The 19574-nt window shown below is 37.1% G+C and overlaps 9 protein-coding genes across 9 annotated transcripts; all 9 read left to right on the top strand.

Moving 5' to 3' along the window:
• Positions 1-489: 489 nt before the first annotated feature.
• Positions 490-1896, top strand: LSM04_004263 (uncharacterized protein; the record flags this gene model as incomplete). Its single annotated transcript, XM_067331106.1, has 1 exon — positions 490-1896. The coding sequence occupies one exon, from the start codon at positions 490-492 to the stop codon at positions 1894-1896; it is 1407 nt and encodes a 468-aa protein (XP_067189057.1).
• Positions 1897-3048: 1152 nt separating this feature from the next.
• Positions 3049-3969, top strand: LSM04_005529 (TLDc domain; the record flags this gene model as incomplete). The annotated part of the gene is made up of 1 exon (XM_067331105.1): positions 3049-3969. The coding sequence occupies one exon, from the start codon at positions 3049-3051 to the stop codon at positions 3967-3969; it is 921 nt and encodes a 306-aa protein (XP_067189084.1).
• A 791-nt stretch (positions 3970-4760) lies between these two features.
• On the top strand, positions 4761-5306 carry LSM04_007388 (Acyl-CoA dehydrogenase/oxidase; the record flags this gene model as incomplete). The annotated part of the gene is made up of 2 exons (XM_067331104.1): positions 4761-4848; positions 4894-5306. The coding sequence occupies 2 exons, from the start codon at positions 4761-4763 to the stop codon at positions 5304-5306; spliced, it is 501 nt and encodes a 166-aa protein (XP_067189108.1).
• An 11-nt stretch (positions 5307-5317) lies between these two features.
• LSM04_005486 (uncharacterized protein) lies at positions 5318-5599 on the top strand (the record flags this gene model as incomplete). The annotated part of the gene is made up of 1 exon (XM_067331103.1): positions 5318-5599. The coding sequence occupies one exon, from the start codon at positions 5318-5320 to the stop codon at positions 5597-5599; it is 282 nt and encodes a 93-aa protein (XP_067189083.1).
• Positions 5600-5634: 35 nt separating this feature from the next.
• Positions 5635-5970, top strand: LSM04_007839 (Acyl-CoA dehydrogenase/oxidase C-terminal; the record flags this gene model as incomplete). Its single annotated transcript, XM_067331102.1, has 2 exons — positions 5635-5868; positions 5926-5970. 2 exons carry the CDS (start codon positions 5635-5637, stop codon positions 5968-5970), a joined length of 279 nt encoding a protein of 92 aa, XP_067189114.1.
• Positions 5971-6672: 702 nt separating this feature from the next.
• On the top strand, positions 6673-7494 carry LSM04_003878 (uncharacterized protein; the record flags this gene model as incomplete). Its single annotated transcript, XM_067331100.1, has 1 exon — positions 6673-7494. One exon carries the CDS (start codon positions 6673-6675, stop codon positions 7492-7494), a length of 822 nt encoding a protein of 273 aa, XP_067189053.1.
• A 1906-nt stretch (positions 7495-9400) lies between these two features.
• LSM04_007961 (uncharacterized protein) lies at positions 9401-13453 on the top strand (the record flags this gene model as incomplete). The annotated part of the gene is made up of 1 exon (XM_067331099.1): positions 9401-13453. One exon carries the CDS (start codon positions 9401-9403, stop codon positions 13451-13453), a length of 4053 nt encoding a protein of 1350 aa, XP_067189117.1.
• Positions 13454-14060: 607 nt separating this feature from the next.
• On the top strand, positions 14061-15401 carry LSM04_005124 (uncharacterized protein; the record flags this gene model as incomplete). Its single annotated transcript, XM_067331098.1, has 1 exon — positions 14061-15401. One exon carries the CDS (start codon positions 14061-14063, stop codon positions 15399-15401), a length of 1341 nt encoding a protein of 446 aa, XP_067189069.1.
• A 760-nt stretch (positions 15402-16161) lies between these two features.
• On the top strand, positions 16162-18951 carry LSM04_008159 (PPM-type phosphatase domain; the record flags this gene model as incomplete). Its single annotated transcript, XM_067331097.1, has 1 exon — positions 16162-18951. One exon carries the CDS (start codon positions 16162-16164, stop codon positions 18949-18951), a length of 2790 nt encoding a protein of 929 aa, XP_067189125.1.
• Between the last annotated feature and the right edge of the window lie 623 nt (positions 18952-19574).

Raw genomic sequence — 19574 nt, 5'->3', positions numbered from 1 at the left:
ACTGTTAATAATAAGGGTAGCAATAACGTTTATTCTTTCTTCTAATTCTCTGGTTGTTATTATCATTATCAATGTTATCATTTGATATTATTATTATTATTATTATTATTATTATTATTATTATTATTATTATTTTGTTAGTATTATTGATGGATGTATGGTTCATTCATTTTTTTTTTTGACTCTTGTTGCTATTGTGATGTACAATACTTGAGAAATATTGTTTATTTTTATTCTTTTTTCTGTTTTTCTCTGTGGGGACTGCTTTACTGTAAGCTACATTATAGGAGTGAAGACGCAGAAACAACATACACGCATATATAAAAATATATATATATATATATATATATATATATATTTTATTTATTTATTACAAGGCGGAAAACCAAGAAGGTAAAAAAAAAAAAAAGAAACTTAACATCCACTGGTAAGAAAGAAATAAAGAAATCATAATAAGATAAAAGAAAATAAGTCGACAAAGAAAAAAAAATGCCACCCAAGACAGACAACCAGCAAAAACAACAAACGAAAAAGCATGGAAGGGGATCCACGAGTCAAACGAATGCTGTTCAAAAGAAAAATAACAATAATCATAATAACAAACGTGTTTCCACCGAACCGGATGGTCGTGCCGCCCAAAAATTAATTGGATTTATTCCACCCGGTGCCTCTGCCCCTTTAGCTGTTCCAGCCGCACACAAAAATAACAATAATAGTAATAATAATAATTATTATCCCCATGATCAAACACGCCGTGCGGATGCCTTTGTCCATCGTGTGGATCCCCGCATTCCTGTTCCCGCCCGTCTACGCCACGCCCCGTGTTCGCTGGTGGAGGCGGTGAATGACTTTCACTTCGCCATGATGAACGACGGCCCACGTAATGCCTTTTACGAATCTCTTTTACGTCGACATGTGACTCCAGAAACGGGTGTGTTGGAGATTGGGGCGGGTTCGGGTCTCTTGTCACTATTAGCCGCCCGTTGCGGGGCAAAGTGGGTGGTGGCTGTGGAGGGAAGCGCGGAGATGGCACGACTGGCGCGGGCAAATGTGCGGGCAAACGGGATGGAGCACAAAGTAAAAGTTCTACACATGTTAAGTACGGAATTAACACTCCGGCATTTACCCGAGCCGCCGGATGTAATGGTATCGGAGATATTTGGTACGATGTTGTTGGGGGAATCCGCGTTGGATTACATTGTGGATGTGCGGGAGCGGTTGTTAAAGCCAAATACGAAAATTATACCGCAGTTTGGTACACAATACGCCGTTCCGATTGAGTGTGAAACACTGCGGGACGTCTGTGCGGTGTCTGGCTGGAAAGATCTCGATCTCTCACACATGACTGCATTGCAGGATACCGTTAGTGTGGTGTTTGCCAAACAATACGGGTTTCGTCTCAGCAGTGTGCCATTCCGTCGATTGAGTGAACCAATCGAACTCTTCTCCATTGACTTTGCCACCACGCAACGACGGGATTTGCCCCTAACGCAGGAAATTCATTTAAAAGCCACCAGTTCAGGAACTGCACATGCAATGATGTATTACTGGAAAGCCAGAGATGATGAGGATCTCATTATGTCGACGGATCCAGATGATACATTAAATAATTTCCCGCGGGATATGCAGTGGGGACAGGCATTGCAGTTGTTGGATGCCTCTAATGGGCCACTGCCAACATCTCTGGTGTTTGCAGAGGGAAAGTCGTATACATTTCAGTGTAATCTCTCTACAGATCGCGTGATTGTGCATATGCAGTTTACGGGAACTAACAGTGAAGAGCACAAGATGGCAGAACTTTTACCAACAGCAACAGAAACAGGAACAAGAGAAACAAACACAGGAGAAGATGTGACAGCTGGTAAGGAGGAGAAGGTTGTGCTAAAGGGATGTTAATAAAGAAAAAGAAAGAAAAGATAAAAAGAATTAAAGATGAAATAAAAATTAAAAAATTGTAAAAAAACAAAAACAAAAAGAGACAGAAGCAAGAGAGAAAATAGAAAACATGACAAATCGGAAGATAATTCTCACTTTGGTTTTCCTCTTGTTTTTCGTCCTCTTTCTCTGTCTATTTGTTTTTTTCTTTTTCGTTTGACTAAGAAATTTTTCTTTTTTCTCGATTTCTTTTTTTGATTCTTATAAAATAAAATAAAAAAACTATTTTTGACTGCGGTATGTCTGCATTTCCGCCGCTGTTGGAATAAATGATATGAGACCTGACATTAGCAATATGCTAGAAATGCTTATTTATGCTGGGTGTTGCTATAGATGCCTTTTTTCGTTTAAATGACATATCTTTCCTTCTATAAGTAAGTTTTGATTTTTTTTTTGCGTTATTATTATTATTATTATTATTATTATTATTATTATTATTATTATTATTATTATTATTATTATTATTATTATTATTATTATTAGCCATATTTCTTGCATTTCGGCAAGGGAGTTATGATTAGCATATTTGCACCTAAAAGAAATGGTTCATTCTCTTTTCTTCTTATTCAATTTTTAGTTTTTATTTCTATTTTCTCCCCCGGACTGCTGTGAATGTAGATGGATGCGATGAGGTTTAACGCAGATCGCGTGCTGTCGTGGTATGCGTGTATATATGTCTCTCTCTTTATATATATATATATATATATATATATATATATATATATATACTTCTTTTTCTGTGTTTATAAGTTATTTATTTTGTTTTCTTTTATTCTCTTACGGTATTTTTTTGTTGCTGTGTTACTCTTATGGCAATACCCGTTTTCTCTTTTTTTTTGTTTTCTCTGAGAAGAGAACTGGACATCGATAGAGAGATATATAGCTGTGTTTGCGTGTGTCTGTTGATAGCAAACAATAAACAACTATCAACAACCATAACAGTAGAAATAGTACAATTAGGTGATCTTTTTTTTTATTATTGCTTTGTTTTCTATTTGCTCATTGAACAAGCTGATCGTACTTCTTCTCTACTATTTCCTGGTACAGAGAATCACAGCAGTAAAATAAAGAAGAAACAATAATAAAAAAAACAAAGAAAATAAACATCAAGCAATGGGATCCAATTATTCTCATCTGATACCCTTTGTGGGGTTTCGCTCAGGTGATACAAACGCGAAAAAAAACGCCGAGTCCAATAATAAGATGACACCCACATTTGATGTAAAAGACGCATTGGAGTATTTAAAACCAGATATTTCTCTCAAACGCGATTTTGCCATCAAGCCAAATATATTACTTAGTGGAGTTCAATTCCTCGCACTACAGCAACATTTACCACCACGTTTTCAAAGTCGTTCTTGGCATCTTATTTACAGTAGTGAATATCATGGATTTTCACGCATGGCCATGCAGCATGAGTGTGCTGCGTATATTAAAGAAAGTAAAGGTACAGAACGGCCATCTATTTTAATTATATCTGCTGGTGATGCTGGAGATATTGTCCTCGGTGCCTATCTCTCCACTATTCCACAATCTACAAACCGTCGATATATCGGAAGCGAAGAAAGTTTCGTTTTTTGCACCTCACAATCATCTGTTAATTCTTCTTCTGGTACTAAGAATTCTTCTTCTTATTTGAGTCCGTTAGATGATTCTATTCATGTCTTTAATGTACCAGAGAATGCCAGCAATCGTTATATTATGCGGTGTGAAGATGGATCTATTGCTGTTGGTGGTGGTGGTAAAGGACCCGCAGTGATGCTTTCTAGTGATTTCGACACCGTATCAAGTAGTACATATTGCCCGACATTTGGTCTTAACTCTTCACTATTGGTATTTGCCGCGAAGAGTACACGTAGTAATAATAATAATAATAATAATAATAATAATAATAATAATAATAATACGAATAGTATTAATACTAGGGAGAGTGATTTGCCCTCTGGTGTACGGGTGGAGGGAGGAGAACCGTTGGCGTCTGTGCAGGCAATTCAACTTTGGACTATTGGTGATGATTACTTTGCAACACTGTGAATACAGAGGGAATGAAAATAATAATAATAATAATAATAATAATAATAATAATAATAATAATAATAATAATAATAATAATAAAACACCCAGAAATTTTTGTAAGGGCGATACAGCAGTACATGTTTTTTTTTTTTTTTGGAGGGGGGTTTCCGTTTATTATTATTATTTCTCATTTCCACGTTACAAATAAGTGTTTCTATTGCTTAATGATTAGCCTTGTTATCACCTCTATTTTTTGTGGGGTGGGGGTGGGGGTTGTCTTCCCTTATTCAGTTATACTTACGTTTCTGTTCTTTTGAAGGGAAGAATATTGAACCGAATTTCTTTTTCTTTTCATTTTTTTTTTTTGCATCACTGTTTCATCTTTATTGAGTTTGAGAAAGAGTATAACCGTGTACTTTATGACGTATTTAATATGCGTGCTTTACACAGTATATATATATATATATATATATACATGAAGGCGAGAGTGGGGAATGCTCTTTTTTGTATTTGGTTCGTCGTTTTCTTTTGTGTTCTACACAGGACTGTGTTTTCTCTTACAGTATTGTTCAAGATGCCTTGTTAATACCTTTGAATTTAATTTATTTTCCCTTCCTTTTCGCTGTTTTATGACAAATATTCAATACTAAATAAAATTCCTTGCAATAAAGTACGACAGTTGTAAGAGTGGATTGTACTTGAAAAAAGAAAAGAAGAATATCATATACTCATTTATCTATTATTGAAAGATAGAGAAAAGCAGAGAAAAGAGGGGGAAAAAAGTCAAAACATATATCCAATTCCAAATAATGATCCGGCGTTCACTTCAGAGCTGTATGTACCGCCGTACAGGACTACTCATGTCTTCCTCATCGGCTTCTGATTCCGCGGGCGCTGGTATTTCTTTTGAGTTATCCCAACAACAGAAGGAAATCAAGTAAGTGGCTTACCGTGTTGCAAAGGAAAAAATAATTCCTGTTGCCGCCCAATATGATAAGTCTATGGAATATCCATATAATATCTTCAAGGAAGCATGGAAATTGGGTCTTATTAATATGCATATCCCACAGGAGTATGGAGGAATGGGCGCCAGTTGTTTTGAAGGATTACTGGTGCATGAGGAACTATCATGGGGATGTTCCGGTATGTCTACCGCGTTTGAGGCAAATAATTTAAGTCAGGCGCCAGTTATTATTGCCGGAAATGATGCCCAAAAGAAGGAATTCCTCACCCGCATGACAGAAGAAACACTCGTCTCTGCCTACTGCGTTACAGAACCCGAGGCAGGTTCGGATGTGGCTGGAATAAAAATATTTGCCGCAAAAAAAAAAAAAAAGGAGTCGCATGGGAAGTGAATGGACAAAAAATGTGGATTACAAATGGCGGTGTGGCCAACTGGTACTTTTTACTCGCCAACTCCGCCGATGGATGTGTTGGATTTGTCTTGGATGCCAATACACCCGGTATTAAACCTGGCGAAAAGGAAATTAACATGGGCCAACGCTGCAGTGATACACGCGGTATTCTCTTTGAAAATGTTGTGATTCCCGACAAAAATGTACCCGGCCGCCCCGGCGATGGATTTAAAATTGCGATGCGGGCGTTTGACTTCACTCGACCGCCGTTGGCGTCGCCCGCCGGGCATTAGAAGAGGCCTGCGAATACGCCAAGCAACGCAAAACGATGGGAAAATATATTGCCGAGCACCAATCCGTGGCTTTTATGTTGGCCGATATGGCGGCTTCTATTGAGGCGGTGCAATTATTGGCGTATCGGGCGGCGTGGGAAATTGATCGGGGACGCGCGCATACATTTTACGCCTCATCGGCAAAGTTATTGGGCGCTGAAGTGTGTGAACGGTGTGTGACGAATGCCGTACAAATATTGAGGGGCAATGGATTTAATACGGGGTATCCGGTGGAGAAACTCTACCGTGATGCGACGATATTTTCCATCTATGAGGGGATCAGTTAGATACAGTGGCTTGTGATAAGTAGATTGTTGCTGGGGAGAAAATAAGTTTTTTTTATTTTTTTATTTTTCTCTTTTCTCTTTTAATTTTTTTTCTTTTTTTTTTGTTGACATTTGTACTCCTGTTTCTTCGATGATAAGAAATAAAAAACAGAAGATACACGAATGGGGGTCGATAACAAATATTTGTCGTTGGGGTTAGTTTAGAATACGACCAAGGTAGCAAAATAAAGTGCCATGAGAATTCTCTTTCATCCATGAAAAACAAACAGAATATAATTTCAGCAAAGTGAAAGAAATAAACAATAAAACAAAACCACAAAAATTTTCAACTATAAGCCATCAGTAAACCATTGGTGGTAATAGGGGTATCCGTTATTATTGTGAGCGATTGACTTTTTTTTTCTTTTCTTATTTCCTTCTACGTTGGATTTCAGTTGTCTTAACTCATTTGCTTTTTTTAACAAAAATTTCTCCCCTCTACCACTCTTCAAGCAATATTTTTGCATGTAACTACTTGTGGGCGATTTAACTTATAGTTTGATTTATTGAATTTCTATTTTTAGGAGTCCTTTCAAAGACTCTACAGCTGCTGAATTGCTATTCGGTTCTGCCCTTGTGACTCTATGTTTTTTTTTTTGCTTTCTCGCTCTTTTTCTCATTTTTCTTTTTTTATTTATTTATTTTTCATTTTCTTCTTCTTTTTTTCTTGTGTGGATTGTGACATATATATATCTGGTATAAAAGAAAATGGTGCACGATAAGGAGATCAACCAAATGAAAGAACTTATCAACGAAACGGATACAAAGCAGAAGGTTAAAAAGAGTCCTTCTGATACTTCCATCAGTAATATAACCCCAAATGGCGCGGAGGAAATCACGGAGCAGGAAATTGTATGTGAAACGCCTTCTGTCTCTGTGATTCCATTAAATAATGATAATGAGAACAATGGTAATAATACTTCTTCGCCTACGGAGGAGGATGATCGGCCGTGGGAACTGGTGGAACGTCCAGTGACGGTGGCTGAAGTGGCAAAGAATACACTGCAAGAAATGAAACGCGTGTGGGAAAAATTATCCAAACACGATCATTTAATGGAAGAAAACACAAGGAAACAGGAGGAATGGTGGAAAGAAAGCCAAACTTCTCTCGAGGTGCGGTTGGGGGAATGGAATGAAAAGCTGGAAACTCAGAGGGAACAGCTCGAGGGAGAGGTGGACGCACAAATGAAGGAGAGAAAACAATATGAAGAAGCCATGCATGATCGACAAGGGGAATTGGAGGCAAGTGTAAAGAAATTGAAGAAAAAGCTGGAAGTGGAAGTAACACAACGCAAGGCGGAACAGGAAACACATAAACATCAACGAAAAAAATTGGAGTCGCAGATAAAAGATCTCAAGAAGGAATTGGAGGCGGAGACTTTACAACGCAAGGCGGCGCAGGAGGCCGTTGAGAATCTCTTTAAGGATATGGAGGCACAAATGGAAGAGTTGAAGGAAAGTATGAGTAGAGTATTAACAGAGTGGAGTGCGCAGAAGGCGATTCACAGTTCTCAACAAAGTTTTTTTTAGAAAGTAAAGTTTAGTATCAGATTTCTGTACACATGTGAAAAAGAAAAAGAAAAAAAAAAAGGAACAACATGACGCCTGTGTCAATCCCAAAACTGAAAAGGAACTTTGTATGGCGTTGCTCAAGTAAACGTTTTCTGTGTAGTGAAATAAACTCGATGGTATTTATTTATATGCGTGTGTTTGGGGAAAAAGTAATCAAGTTAATTTTCGCATTGTGTACTGCCAAGAATCAAAGTAGACGAATTGAAAGGACAGGGATTTTTAAAGCTCATTTATTATCTCTGTTTTAGATTAAGGGAATATGAATGACTGCGATGAGACTTTAAGCCATTCAGAATATATATATATATATATACCAGATGTGGACAAGAAATAGTTTGACAAAGAATCTGGGAACCAAATAAAAAAAACAAAAAACAAAAATAAAAACGACAATGGGGAGTCCCTTGACAATTAGTAGAATCTGCGGTGTGCGTGTGTGGTGCTAAATGATGCAATCGAAATAAAAAAAAATACAAATGTGTTAAATAGGAGAAAATCGACCACAGCCAGTCATCTGTCACCATATGCCTCCACTCCCTTTCTTCTTTTTTATATATACTTTTTTTCAGTTTAGTTCTTTTTTTCTTTCTCCCTCCTCTTCCCTTCTTATACAAACCAGTTATTCTGTCCTAGGCGATTCATGTACTTTCAATAGGATTTGTATTGTAATGTTTCGCAATTTAAACCATCCTTTTTATTTTCCTTTATTATGTCAAGTGGTTGTAAATGTTTATTTTTATTTTTATTTTTTTTGCTCTTTCTCTCATCTGTTTTAGTATTATTATTATTATTATTATTATTATTATTATTATTATTATTATTATTATTGTGTAGGAATGACCAGTGGATGATTGGCCTTGGAGTTGACACAAAGTTTGGAATGTCTCAGACTGATTCGCTGCTTATTCGTTGGTGAATGGTAATAAGATTGCATGAGCATTGGAACAAGAGTAATAATAATAGTCTTTTGCACCAATATTGTTATGGGACTATATATGTTTCTTTATTTCTGTATGTGAGTGCTATTAACGAGAGATTCTGCAGTAGTCGTAATGTCGGATTTGAAAAATGTTGTTTGCGTGATAGGCATCAAGTAAGTTGTATAAAGAGATGTGTTCTATATTGCTTTTCCTTTGATGATTTGCACTACTACTAACTTATGTTTGCTATTGTTTTTTTTTCTGCTATTTTATGTAAAAAAAAAAAATTGTTATTGTCTTTTCTGCTCTTTTGGAATAGTTATATATTACGGCATTTCTATTCTTTTTATTTACTTTGCATGTAAGAACTAAAAATAGGAGGATGAAAAAAGAGTAGTATTACATCACTCCGAGGACAAGGGAAAGAAGGGGGAAGAAGAGAAAAAAATACTTGAGGGAATCAAACACCCACTTCCCCCACCAAAAAAAAGGAAATTATAGCGAGTTCTAGGTTATTCTTTTATTATTATTATTATTATTATTATTATTATTATTATTATTATTATTATTATTATTATTATTATCATTATTATCATTATTTTTGTACTTGTCTTGTTTACAGTCTTATTATGGATGAGAGTAAGAAAAAGTTAAGGAGATAAAGATAGATAGAAAGGAAAAGGTGGTTCTTATGCTTCTCTCGTTTTTTTCTGCTTATTTTTCCCCCGTTTGTTCATATTTCTTTTAAACTAATATTTTTATAGTTACATATTATCAAAGTATTTAACGAAGCGAAAACGAAATTGAAGTGAAAGGAGAAAAAAAAAATAGAAACTATAGTTCAGTAAAAAGAAAAGGGACTTTGCTCAAGTAAATTCGAATTATTTTTTTTGTTTGTTTTCTTTTGTTTTTTTTGCCACTTTCGTCCCCAAAAGGCATGAGACATGCGTGCAGATCCTCCTATCACTTCGCCCAAAGAGCGAGAGAGTGAAGATGATCTTAATAGTAACAGAAGCCGAAGTGGAAAAAGAGTGCGAGACTGTAGTGTCAACAGCAATATATCCACGTCTTCACATGGTTCTCGATCTAGTTCTGGACGTAGTAGTAGTACTAGTAGTAGTGGTAGAAGCAGCCACAGGAAGTCTTCATCGAAGAAAAACAATAGCAACGGTAAAAAATATGATGCGCATATTCCTGTATTCCCGAACTTGCAGCGACCTACAAATATTGTATTGGAACCATTTCCAAATCGACGTGTACGTTCCATGTGTTCTGCGGGTGGATTACTAATAACGGCACACCGTAATGGGATTCGTATATACCGTCAACGGTATCTTACACCTGCAGCCGTAGCCGCACTAGCCAATAGCCGAACGAATATGAGAAAGAATACAGATGATAAGAACAGGAACTCTAATGTGGATGTGCGAACGGGAATTTGGGAGTCTGTGGAGTTTAGGGATAATTTTCATTTACAAGATGCGTATTTGTGTGTTAGTGCGGAATGTGTTTTTAGTCGTGGACGTGTGTTACCGCTAAAATGGAATCGCTACTTTGCAGCAGCATGCGGAAGTGATCGTACACGATTTAGTGTATGTGTGATGAGTGTGGCTGCACACTTTGTGCTTCATCATGAACTACACGCAAAAAATAAAGTACTTGCTCTCAACTTTGCACTTGTTGCGATGGAACCTAAAGCGGACAGTAGACGCTATCAACCTTTTGTTGTAAGTGTTGATGAAGTTGGTGAAATTGTTATATTTGACGTTGAACGTGATCGTGCGGTAAAACTTACTCTCGCTCCTTATCTTACTGCAGCTCCTTTTTCCTTATCGGATTCTTTTAATGGAGAGAGTTGTAGGAATAATGGTTCTCCTGAAACATCAGATACTACTCCTATCCATAATGATGGAAATAGGGAAAATGAAAAGAAAACCAATAATATGTATGCTAATACCTCAAATGGGACGCATCTATCCCCTACATCGGAATCTATTGAAAGTAAAAGTACTAATGGAATGCCATTATTATATCGTCTTGAAACAGGTGTAGCATCTAATGTATGTCTTGTAGGTCCTTGTCAGGTATTGTGTCGGTATTGCAATAATGTTGGTGTGCATGATAGTACTACTAGTGGAGGTGTTAGTGGTAATAACAGCAGTACTACAGGTGCGTATCACACACTTCCATTAAGTCTATTTATAGCCTCTCACGCCCACAGTTTCGGTGGATCAATGGCAGAGTTGCATGTAACGCAATTAAGTGTTTATTACACCGCTACTCCTTTACGAGCTGTTGTTCGTGGTATTACACCTATTGTACGTGAAGGTGCAGCAGAATCTCTCTGTGATCCTTGTGTGGCCTTATTGCGATTGCCATTTCATACAATGGAACGTTCACCGACCATTCTTCTCGCCCGACCGCGTTTGCGTTTCTGGAGTCTTAGCGGGTGTTCTGGTAAATTACTGCAGTTACATCGTGTGTATGATGACACAGATGGAAGTGGCATGGGTGCACGTACACCACGAGAACACTTTGTGCAAGTCGTTCCATTAGGCCGTCATACATTACGGCAGGATGTAGATACCTCATGGCTTTGCATTGCCGCTCTCACTGATGATGATGTTATTTTGTTGCTGGGACAACAACCACAAGCACTGCATGGTGAGAAAATGGATAGAAATAATAATAGCACAGTAGAAACAGCAGTGACGGTTTCTACAGTGGAGCAGCAGGCGTTAGAGGCGTGGCTGAGAGATACAGAGGACTCGGAGAAGAAAAACAATAACGATGATAATAACAATAAGAAGGAAGAGGAAGATAAGAAGAAGAATATATCACCAAAGAAATCAACGTTATCATGTTTAGAAGAAAGAAAGTCCGGAGAAGAGCATCTGAGAGATAATAGCGGTGTAGTGGAGGGTGCGAGTGGTACGGTATTGATGCCAGTCTCACCTCCATTAACCTTTATGGATCCCAAAGAGAACTACACAGTTCTTATGCTTTTAACACCACCATGCAGAGATGATATAATATCACCAACACTATCTCCATCAACTACAGCATTATCAGAAACAATCACAAAGACAACAGCAACAGCAACAAGAACGTCTCCTTTAAGTCCAGGGCATAATTATGGCTTCACACGTCAGTTAATATCAGTTCCACAGAGTAATGAATTGCTTTTTTCATGTGATGGATCTGAAGAGATATATTCGATTAAATTACCCTTTGTATGGGATTTAGCACCTGTTGAGACGACAACGCATCGAGCACCTCTACCAATCCCACAGAGTGAATCTACCGGTACGCGGGATGGTTGGCGAAGTGTTGGTCTTGCTGCGGGATATCTGCGTGATTTAAATATTGCACGCCCGTTAATGGCTGCTGTGTGGAATCTGGCGGGTGAGGTGGAACCCGATGAAAGTTCACTTCCACCGGTAGTAGTTCCAACACAACGAGAAGATCATAATCAAAATGAGTATTCACAGGAACAAGAAAAAGAAGAAAAAATGTCGTCATTGGAAGTGGTGGAAGTCACAAGTGAGAGAACAACAGGTTCATTATTTCCTTCACGTGCTGCAGTACCGGTTCGTATTGCGGATATGAGTAAAGTTGAGGGGAATGATGGTATAAAAGGAGTACGTAGTAATTCTCCTGGTATTCATATAGGGCGAAAGAAAAAACGTCGCAGTCGCTCAAGTTCTGTTGTCAGTATTGATGAAATGATATCAAATGTGAATAATGATGATAATGATAATGACTTGCGACGAGCATACGTGAAAAGTGAGCAGCAAAAGTTTTTGGATACTCCCAAATGGCAGAAAAGAGAAAACAGTAGTGATCTTGAGACTTCAGGTAATAATAATAATAATAATAATAATAATAATTTAATGAGTGGAAAAGATGGAATCGAAGGTAATTCTACAAGTGATGCGGCGCTGCTTATACAGCTGGTAACGATGGATGAACCATTACAACGCAACGCTATTCTTTATGAATGGAGTGATGCCCATGATAATTTCTATGTCCAGTTTACTGAAGAGGCAATTGAAATCACAGAGAAGAAAAAAAATACACTTGAGGCAGTAGCGGCAGTAGCAGAAAGTAATGCCACACTCCTGCAAACATCTAACGGTTTGCGTGATCAACTCATTATTATGCGTGAAATTCGTAAAGGGAATCAATCCGCTGGATTCATGCAGGCTTTTCGTCACGCCCAGCAAAAACGACAACAACTGCGTGATCGTGGTGGAACATTTGACTTCGCATCATACTTTAATACGACTGTTGTACCGCAGCGATTGCTAGATTTACAAGAGGATGATCGCTGTCGCTTTGAACTGGCGGATATAAAAGCCGCCTTTGAGGATGAAATGCGGGGAATGTGTGAAATAGACACAGTGGTGGTGTACGAGAATGAGGAGCGGGAGGTGGACACAAATGGACGACGACGTTGGCGACCACATTTAACATTTCGGTTTGATGATCCAAATGGAGAAGTGGTGGATATTGCTATGCTTAACGCCACAGCCACGATACGAAAAGGAAACACACTATCCACTACCACCCCAACCACTAGTAACACTAATAACACTAATAATAATAATAATAATAATAATAATAATAATAATAATAATACTATATCCACTGGGACTATTAGTTCACCAAATACACCCGGAAATACAGGATGGCGATGGGCGGATGGGAGTGTGGATGGAACAACATCGCGGCCGAGTGGATCGAGACTTGTGCGTAAAGAATTACATCCCTGGCGTGTGGGGGAATGGATGTACGCCGCTCGTTGGCCCACACGTGAAGAGGAGCAGAAGGGCACATTTGAGTGGAAGACGGCGGGGGATTGTGTGGAGGCGAAAGTGCGTCGACGTCGATTATCGCGTGATCGTATTAATATCGCTCTGGAAGCGGCGAAAGAACAGCGGCGTCGAGAGTATATGAAGAAGGAGGAAGAACTGCGTATGGAGCTGGGTCTGTAATGGAGAAGAGTTCTTCCTTTTTTTCTTTTCTTTTTTGTCTTGTTTTTTTTTTTGTGAGATTATTGTTTTGTTTATCCGTATTTGGCACGGGAATGGAGAGATAATTGACATATGTGAAGAAGAAGATGATTAAAAAGAAAATACAAACCGAAAGAGATATGAAAATTATATATATATATATATATATATATATATATATATATATATATATATTATGTATAATCTAGTCGAAACGGGTTCCGTGTATTTGTGCCAAGAAACAACAACTGGTGAGTCTATTAGCCGAGTTTTGATTCCAATTGGTTGTTCATTTTCTCTTTTGTATGAAATAGTTTAAAATTCCATTTGTTTGTGTTTCTTTTTCTTTATTTTTTTTATTTCTCCCATCCAATTCCCTTAAGTTGTACTGATTGCTTCTCCTTTTTTGTTTCTATCTCTTAATGCCAATAATGAAATGGTGGTGTTATTCTCACGCTTTTTGTAAACTTAATTATTTGCGTTTTCTTTTCTTTTTTTTTCTTTCTTCCTTTGCTTCTTGCTTTGTTTATATAGGCAAACATAGCCGCCAAATAAAGAAAATACTAAAAATAAAAGAAAAACAATAGTGATGGAAGGACGTGTGTGCGCTATCTTTGTTGTGGTGCAGTTCCTCGGTGGTTCTCTCGATCTCCTGGACTTTTTCCACCGTGCGTGGAATGCGGAATTAATACGTAATGCCGCTGCTGTGCCCACCAGCTGTCTTCTCCGCTTTCCACTATTACGCCTTCATCCTTATAATAATAATAATAATAATAATAATAATAATAATAATAATAATAATAATACTATATCCATTGGTAGTGGTGTTGTGGCATCTCTGCACACCAGCGGTGTATTACGTGTGGCTTCTAGTGGTTGTGTTGAACACGCACTTGTGATTGCAGACTTTGTGCACGACTACGTGGCCCGTCGTTTGCCAGCGGCGTATACTTCACATGGAGCTACGAAGAGTATTGCGTTTTTTCAGGTTGTACTCTATCCAGCACCCCCACAACAGTATTTGAATAGTAATAGTAATAATAATAGTAATAAGAAAACAGGAAAGAAAAAGCAAGAGGAGGAGGTGGATACCTCAGAGGAAGGTGCCAGGTGGTTACGTGAACGTATAGCTTTTTATACCTCTACGAGTAATAAGCAAAATAATAATAATAATAATAATAATAATAATAATAATAATAATAATAATAATAATAATAATAATAATAATAATAAAACAAAGAGTACTGGAGTGGGAGGAATAGAAGAAAATAGTAGTGAAGTTTACACGCATTGGTGGCGTTTTGTAACGGATATTTCCGTAGCCCCTCAACAATACCGGCGTACATTACGTATTGTGTGTCACTTTAAAACTCCCCCAGTAGCTAACATTATTGAGAAAACAAATCCCATTCAAATAACTGAACGTGATGCGGATGCGTTTTTCTTTGGTAGTGAGATGATGTCTGTGGTGCCTATGGGAAGTGTGTTTGTGGGAGCACCGCGGAGTTATAGTAATAATAATAATAATAATAATAATAATAATAATAATAATAATAATAATAATAATAATAATAATAATAATAATAATAATAATAATAATAATAATAATGCTAGTGGAAGAAAACGTTCACGATGGGAAGAGGATATTAACATGTTAAATCATGATCGTTCTGTTTCACTAGAACAAACCGTAGATGACAGGATAAGTATAAAAGGAGAAGAAGTGTCTCACACAGAAGATAAAGGCATTACATCTAATAAAGTATCTACATGCCCTTTAGTTCGAAAGGCACAATTAAAGGTAGAAGCATTGGTGTATCGTACAGGCCGGGTATTTGTTACATCAGACTCCGTAGAGGCATTGTCATTTGTCGTAGAACAGTTGTTACTGCCGTTGTTTCGAAAAGATGGCAGAGTTGAATTTAATTAATGGATTATTATTATTATTATTATTATTATTATTATTATTATTATTATTATTATTATTATTATTATTATTATTGGAATGTTTGACGGGGATCAGATACTCCTTCCTTTACATTCAAAGAGAAATGAAAAGGGTTATAGCGCGAAACATACTATTAATTATATAAACATTGGCAATCTTATGCGTTCTTTGTTTTGTGGAACAGTTTTTCTTTCTTACTATTATTTATATTACTGTGTATTATTGTATATCACCTTTGACGAAGAAAATGGAGAGAAAAAAGAAAGAAATGGGAATTAATGTGACTGTGGTATATATATATAATATTTCCACCTTCTCCAAAATATCTTCACTCACATTTGTTCGTCATTATTTCTCATGTTTGCATAGAAGTATAGGTTCTAATCCAGAATTCACAAAAGAAAAAAACAAAGTAAAATAAAACCATAGATTTTTTTCCCTCATAGCCAGTAACGTTTCGCTTATTTGTTTCTTTGTTTGTTTTGTGGGGCAACAAAAAAGTGTTGTTGCCAGTGTTCTTAAAGAAGGAAGACTTACTCTCCAACACACAAATAAAATAAAACATCCAAAAAAAAAAAAAACAACAGAAGAAAGACAGAGAAATAGAAATATACACACATATACATAAATAAATAAATAGAAACCAAAAGAGAAAAATACGATATATATATATATATATATATATATATATATATAAAGAAAGAGAAAGTAAATATTAAGTATTAGAGTGGGAGTTGTCAAGATGCAAACACCCCCATCATTCTTAAGTAATCTATCTACGCCTTCCGCTTCAGCGGTGTTGGGATTCCCTACTTCCTTAACAATAAGACATCATCTACACGAAGAGGAACAAGAGGAAAGAACCTCTCCACAATTTGGGGCATGTTCAGATGAAAACGTCGTGCCTATTTTATCTAATATCCATTGTGGAGACAATTCTTCATCCTTTGTCAGTATTTCACGTGAATCGCGTAGATCACGACAGCAAAAATACCGTATTGGTGTTAGGACGAGTTCCCTAGATGATATGTTGGTGTTTGCCACACCTCTATCGCCAGCCCCACCGCATTGTGACTTCGATGTGTTTACAAGTGTCTTTGGTGGTTCGTGTGAACATGTTCCTGGTTTTCAACAGTCTTTGACGGAGATGAATACATCTATTGGGGCTTTACGTAATACCAGTTACAATAACAGCATGATCGCTAGTAATAATAATATCAGTAATACCAATGAAATATGTAGTGGTTGGGTAAACAATACAAAACAATGCAAAGAGTCGGAGAAGGCGTCGTGTCCATTAGCCAAAGATAGTATTCCTTTTTACTCCAAAAAAGAGGAATGTGTTTGTGTTTCACAGTCTCTAGAATCAGAGAATCCAGCAGTTAGTGTTAGTAGTAGTAATAGTGTTGCTGGTTTAAATGTATGTAATACTTCTCTTTATAAGAGTTTGACTAAACCATTAGAGGCCACAGCATTACGTGTATCGCATGTGATGACAACAGTGGCACATACAACATTAGGAGGACATCGTAATTCGCAAGAAGATGCGGTGTGCATTCATGAACGCGTACCATTCCCAGTTGAGTGTTCGTTATTACAACAACAACAACAACAACAACAACAACAATATTGTTCTTATAATGGAAGATCCGATTCGTATAATATGTACGGTGTATTTGATGGACATAATGGGGATCAGTTATCTAATCTAGCTTCATTATATTATCTTGAGCATTTTAATGAAGCACTTACACGATCAGCATTACAACTTCTGGCGACCCATGAGGCTGAAGGAAATATATCCCAACCTGCAGGAGTATCAATATCCAATCAAGGAGATTGTACTAGTTCTAATACTAATATTAATACTGGCATCAAAGTTTGTGAAAAAAGTGTAGAGGAGGTGTCAAATACTGAAGAAACAATTCCTCCACAACGTTTTGTAAGTAGTGCTCTTGTACAAGCCCTTATTCACCTTGATCGCACCTTATATGATACCGTACATGATACTCAAAGACATTGTATTGGTACTACGGCAGGTATTGTTGCCTTTTATCAAGGTACCTCTGCTATGCCTAGTGGTACTATTCCCTCTTATATATCTATTGCGAATCTTGGGGACAGTCGTGCGGTACTTGCCCGCATTTCCGATGGTGCTGTTTTGGTGAGTACCGTTGATCACCGTATTGCCACACATCCGTGGGAGAGAACACGTGTGGCACAATGTGGAGGTTGTATTGAGTGTGATCGTGTGGATGGAACACTGCAAGTAACGAGATCACTTGGGGATTTTATTTATAAATTACCACCAGAGCAATGGAAGTCGCAGAGAGAAGAAATGGGGAAAAGGAAAGCCGACGACTATAATAATGCTATTATGGATGGTGATCAAAGTAGTTGTGTTAGTGAGTGGATGAATTTTACTGTTCCCCAAGTAGATATTACGGCACCACTGCTTGAGGATAACCTCAGAAATAGCAGTGAGGATGAAATGAATGAGGTTTCTCCTTTATTTCATTCCTATTCACTGATGGATGGAACTAGTGCTATGGAGACTAATAATAATAATAATAATAATAATAATAATAACAATGCTAGTAGTGATAATACTGATAGTGATTCTTTTGGTTGTAAACGGTTGAAATATTGTTCCATCTCTGCCACTCCAAATTACGACGCTGTGATCCCTTCAGTTACACAAATACCAGATTTCGATGCGGGGCCGTGTTTAACAGGCAATGTTGTTAGTAATATTGCGGATGTATACGAAGCTGAACTGAAAGGCGATGAGTTTCTTGTTTTAGCAACAGATGGGGTGTGGGATCATATGAGTTCGGAGGATGTGGTGGCGTTTGTTCGTAACCGACTTCTTCAGTCTGGAGCTTTAAGTGGAAATCGCCCTTTACAACACGAAAAAGAAAAAGAAGAAAATGAAAATGACGCAATGAATGGGAATACGGGTTTATTACCGCCGTCTATTGGGGTTTCGGACCTATTACCCACATTCACGGATTCATCGGATTCGTTGAAAGTATTGCAAGATGTGAAGTACACATCACCACCACCAACACAATCCTTATCATTATCGTTCTCCAATTCGTGTGGTCGTCGTTTTTCTTCTTTGACATTACCGCATGTGAATTACAGTGGATTTGATGATCGTGGGAAATGCAATAATAGTACATCGGAGATGCGTTTTGCCACTCCACCTCCGCAGTGTATGGGGAGTAGGCGGGAGGAGAGAATGAATAGTTTTAGGTACGCTAATGATGAGAATAATAATAATAATAATAATAATAATAATAATAATAATAATAATAATAATAATAATAATAATAGTGATACTCTTAAAACTTCTCCATGTACGCCTATGAATAGTGGTGCATCCACACAATATTGCGGTAATAAACTCCGGCATGTTTTGCAGGATGTGACGAACAGTTTGGCAGATCACGTAGTGCATGACTTGCATGGTGGCGATAATGTAACAATTTTACTGCTTGTGTTTCATTCTACGGATGAGTGCTGTTAAGAAAAGGGGATTTGGAGAGAATTTATTATCAGATAATAAATACTGAGGATGATGAAGACGAACGACAAATTCTCTGTTTCATTACGAAGGTCTTTTCTTTTTTTCTTAATTTCACTATTTTTCCCTTTTTTCTGTTTTTATTATCTGCGTCTGTGAAGGGAATGATTTCAAAAAAAAAAAAATAATTATTATTATCAGAAAGACGAGAAGAGAGGGGGAAAGGTACGAAAACGAAAGGATATGACTATTTTCACTAGAATTAATGGGAAGAAATAACGTGGGTGTGGGTGAGATGGGGTTGATAAAAATTCTAATATCAAATGACCCTGTCTTTTTTTTTTTTTTTTAAACCTTCTTCTTTTGTTTTTCTTAACGTCAGTAACCCAAACATTGGGGAACTTCCTCAGCTACTTTCTTAATCTTTTTATGAGCAATGGTATATTATATATAATATATATGTAGAAGGAGAGGGAGAGAGGAAAGAAAAAATAAAGAAAGTGGAGATTTATATGTGTGTGTTTTTATACGCATAAACTACTTGGAAGTTGGTCTTGATGTCTACCGTTCATGTATTTGTTTTCAGAAGTAAGAAAAGAAAAATGAGAGAGAATATAAAATGTTCT

Source organism: Trypanosoma melophagium, assembly GCF_022059095.1.
Source record: "Trypanosoma melophagium isolate St. Kilda chromosome Unknown ctg33segment0, whole genome shotgun sequence".
NCBI lineage: Eukaryota > Euglenozoa > Kinetoplastea > Trypanosomatida > Trypanosomatidae > Trypanosoma > Trypanosoma melophagium.
This window is presented reverse-complemented; position numbering and strand designations above follow the sequence as displayed.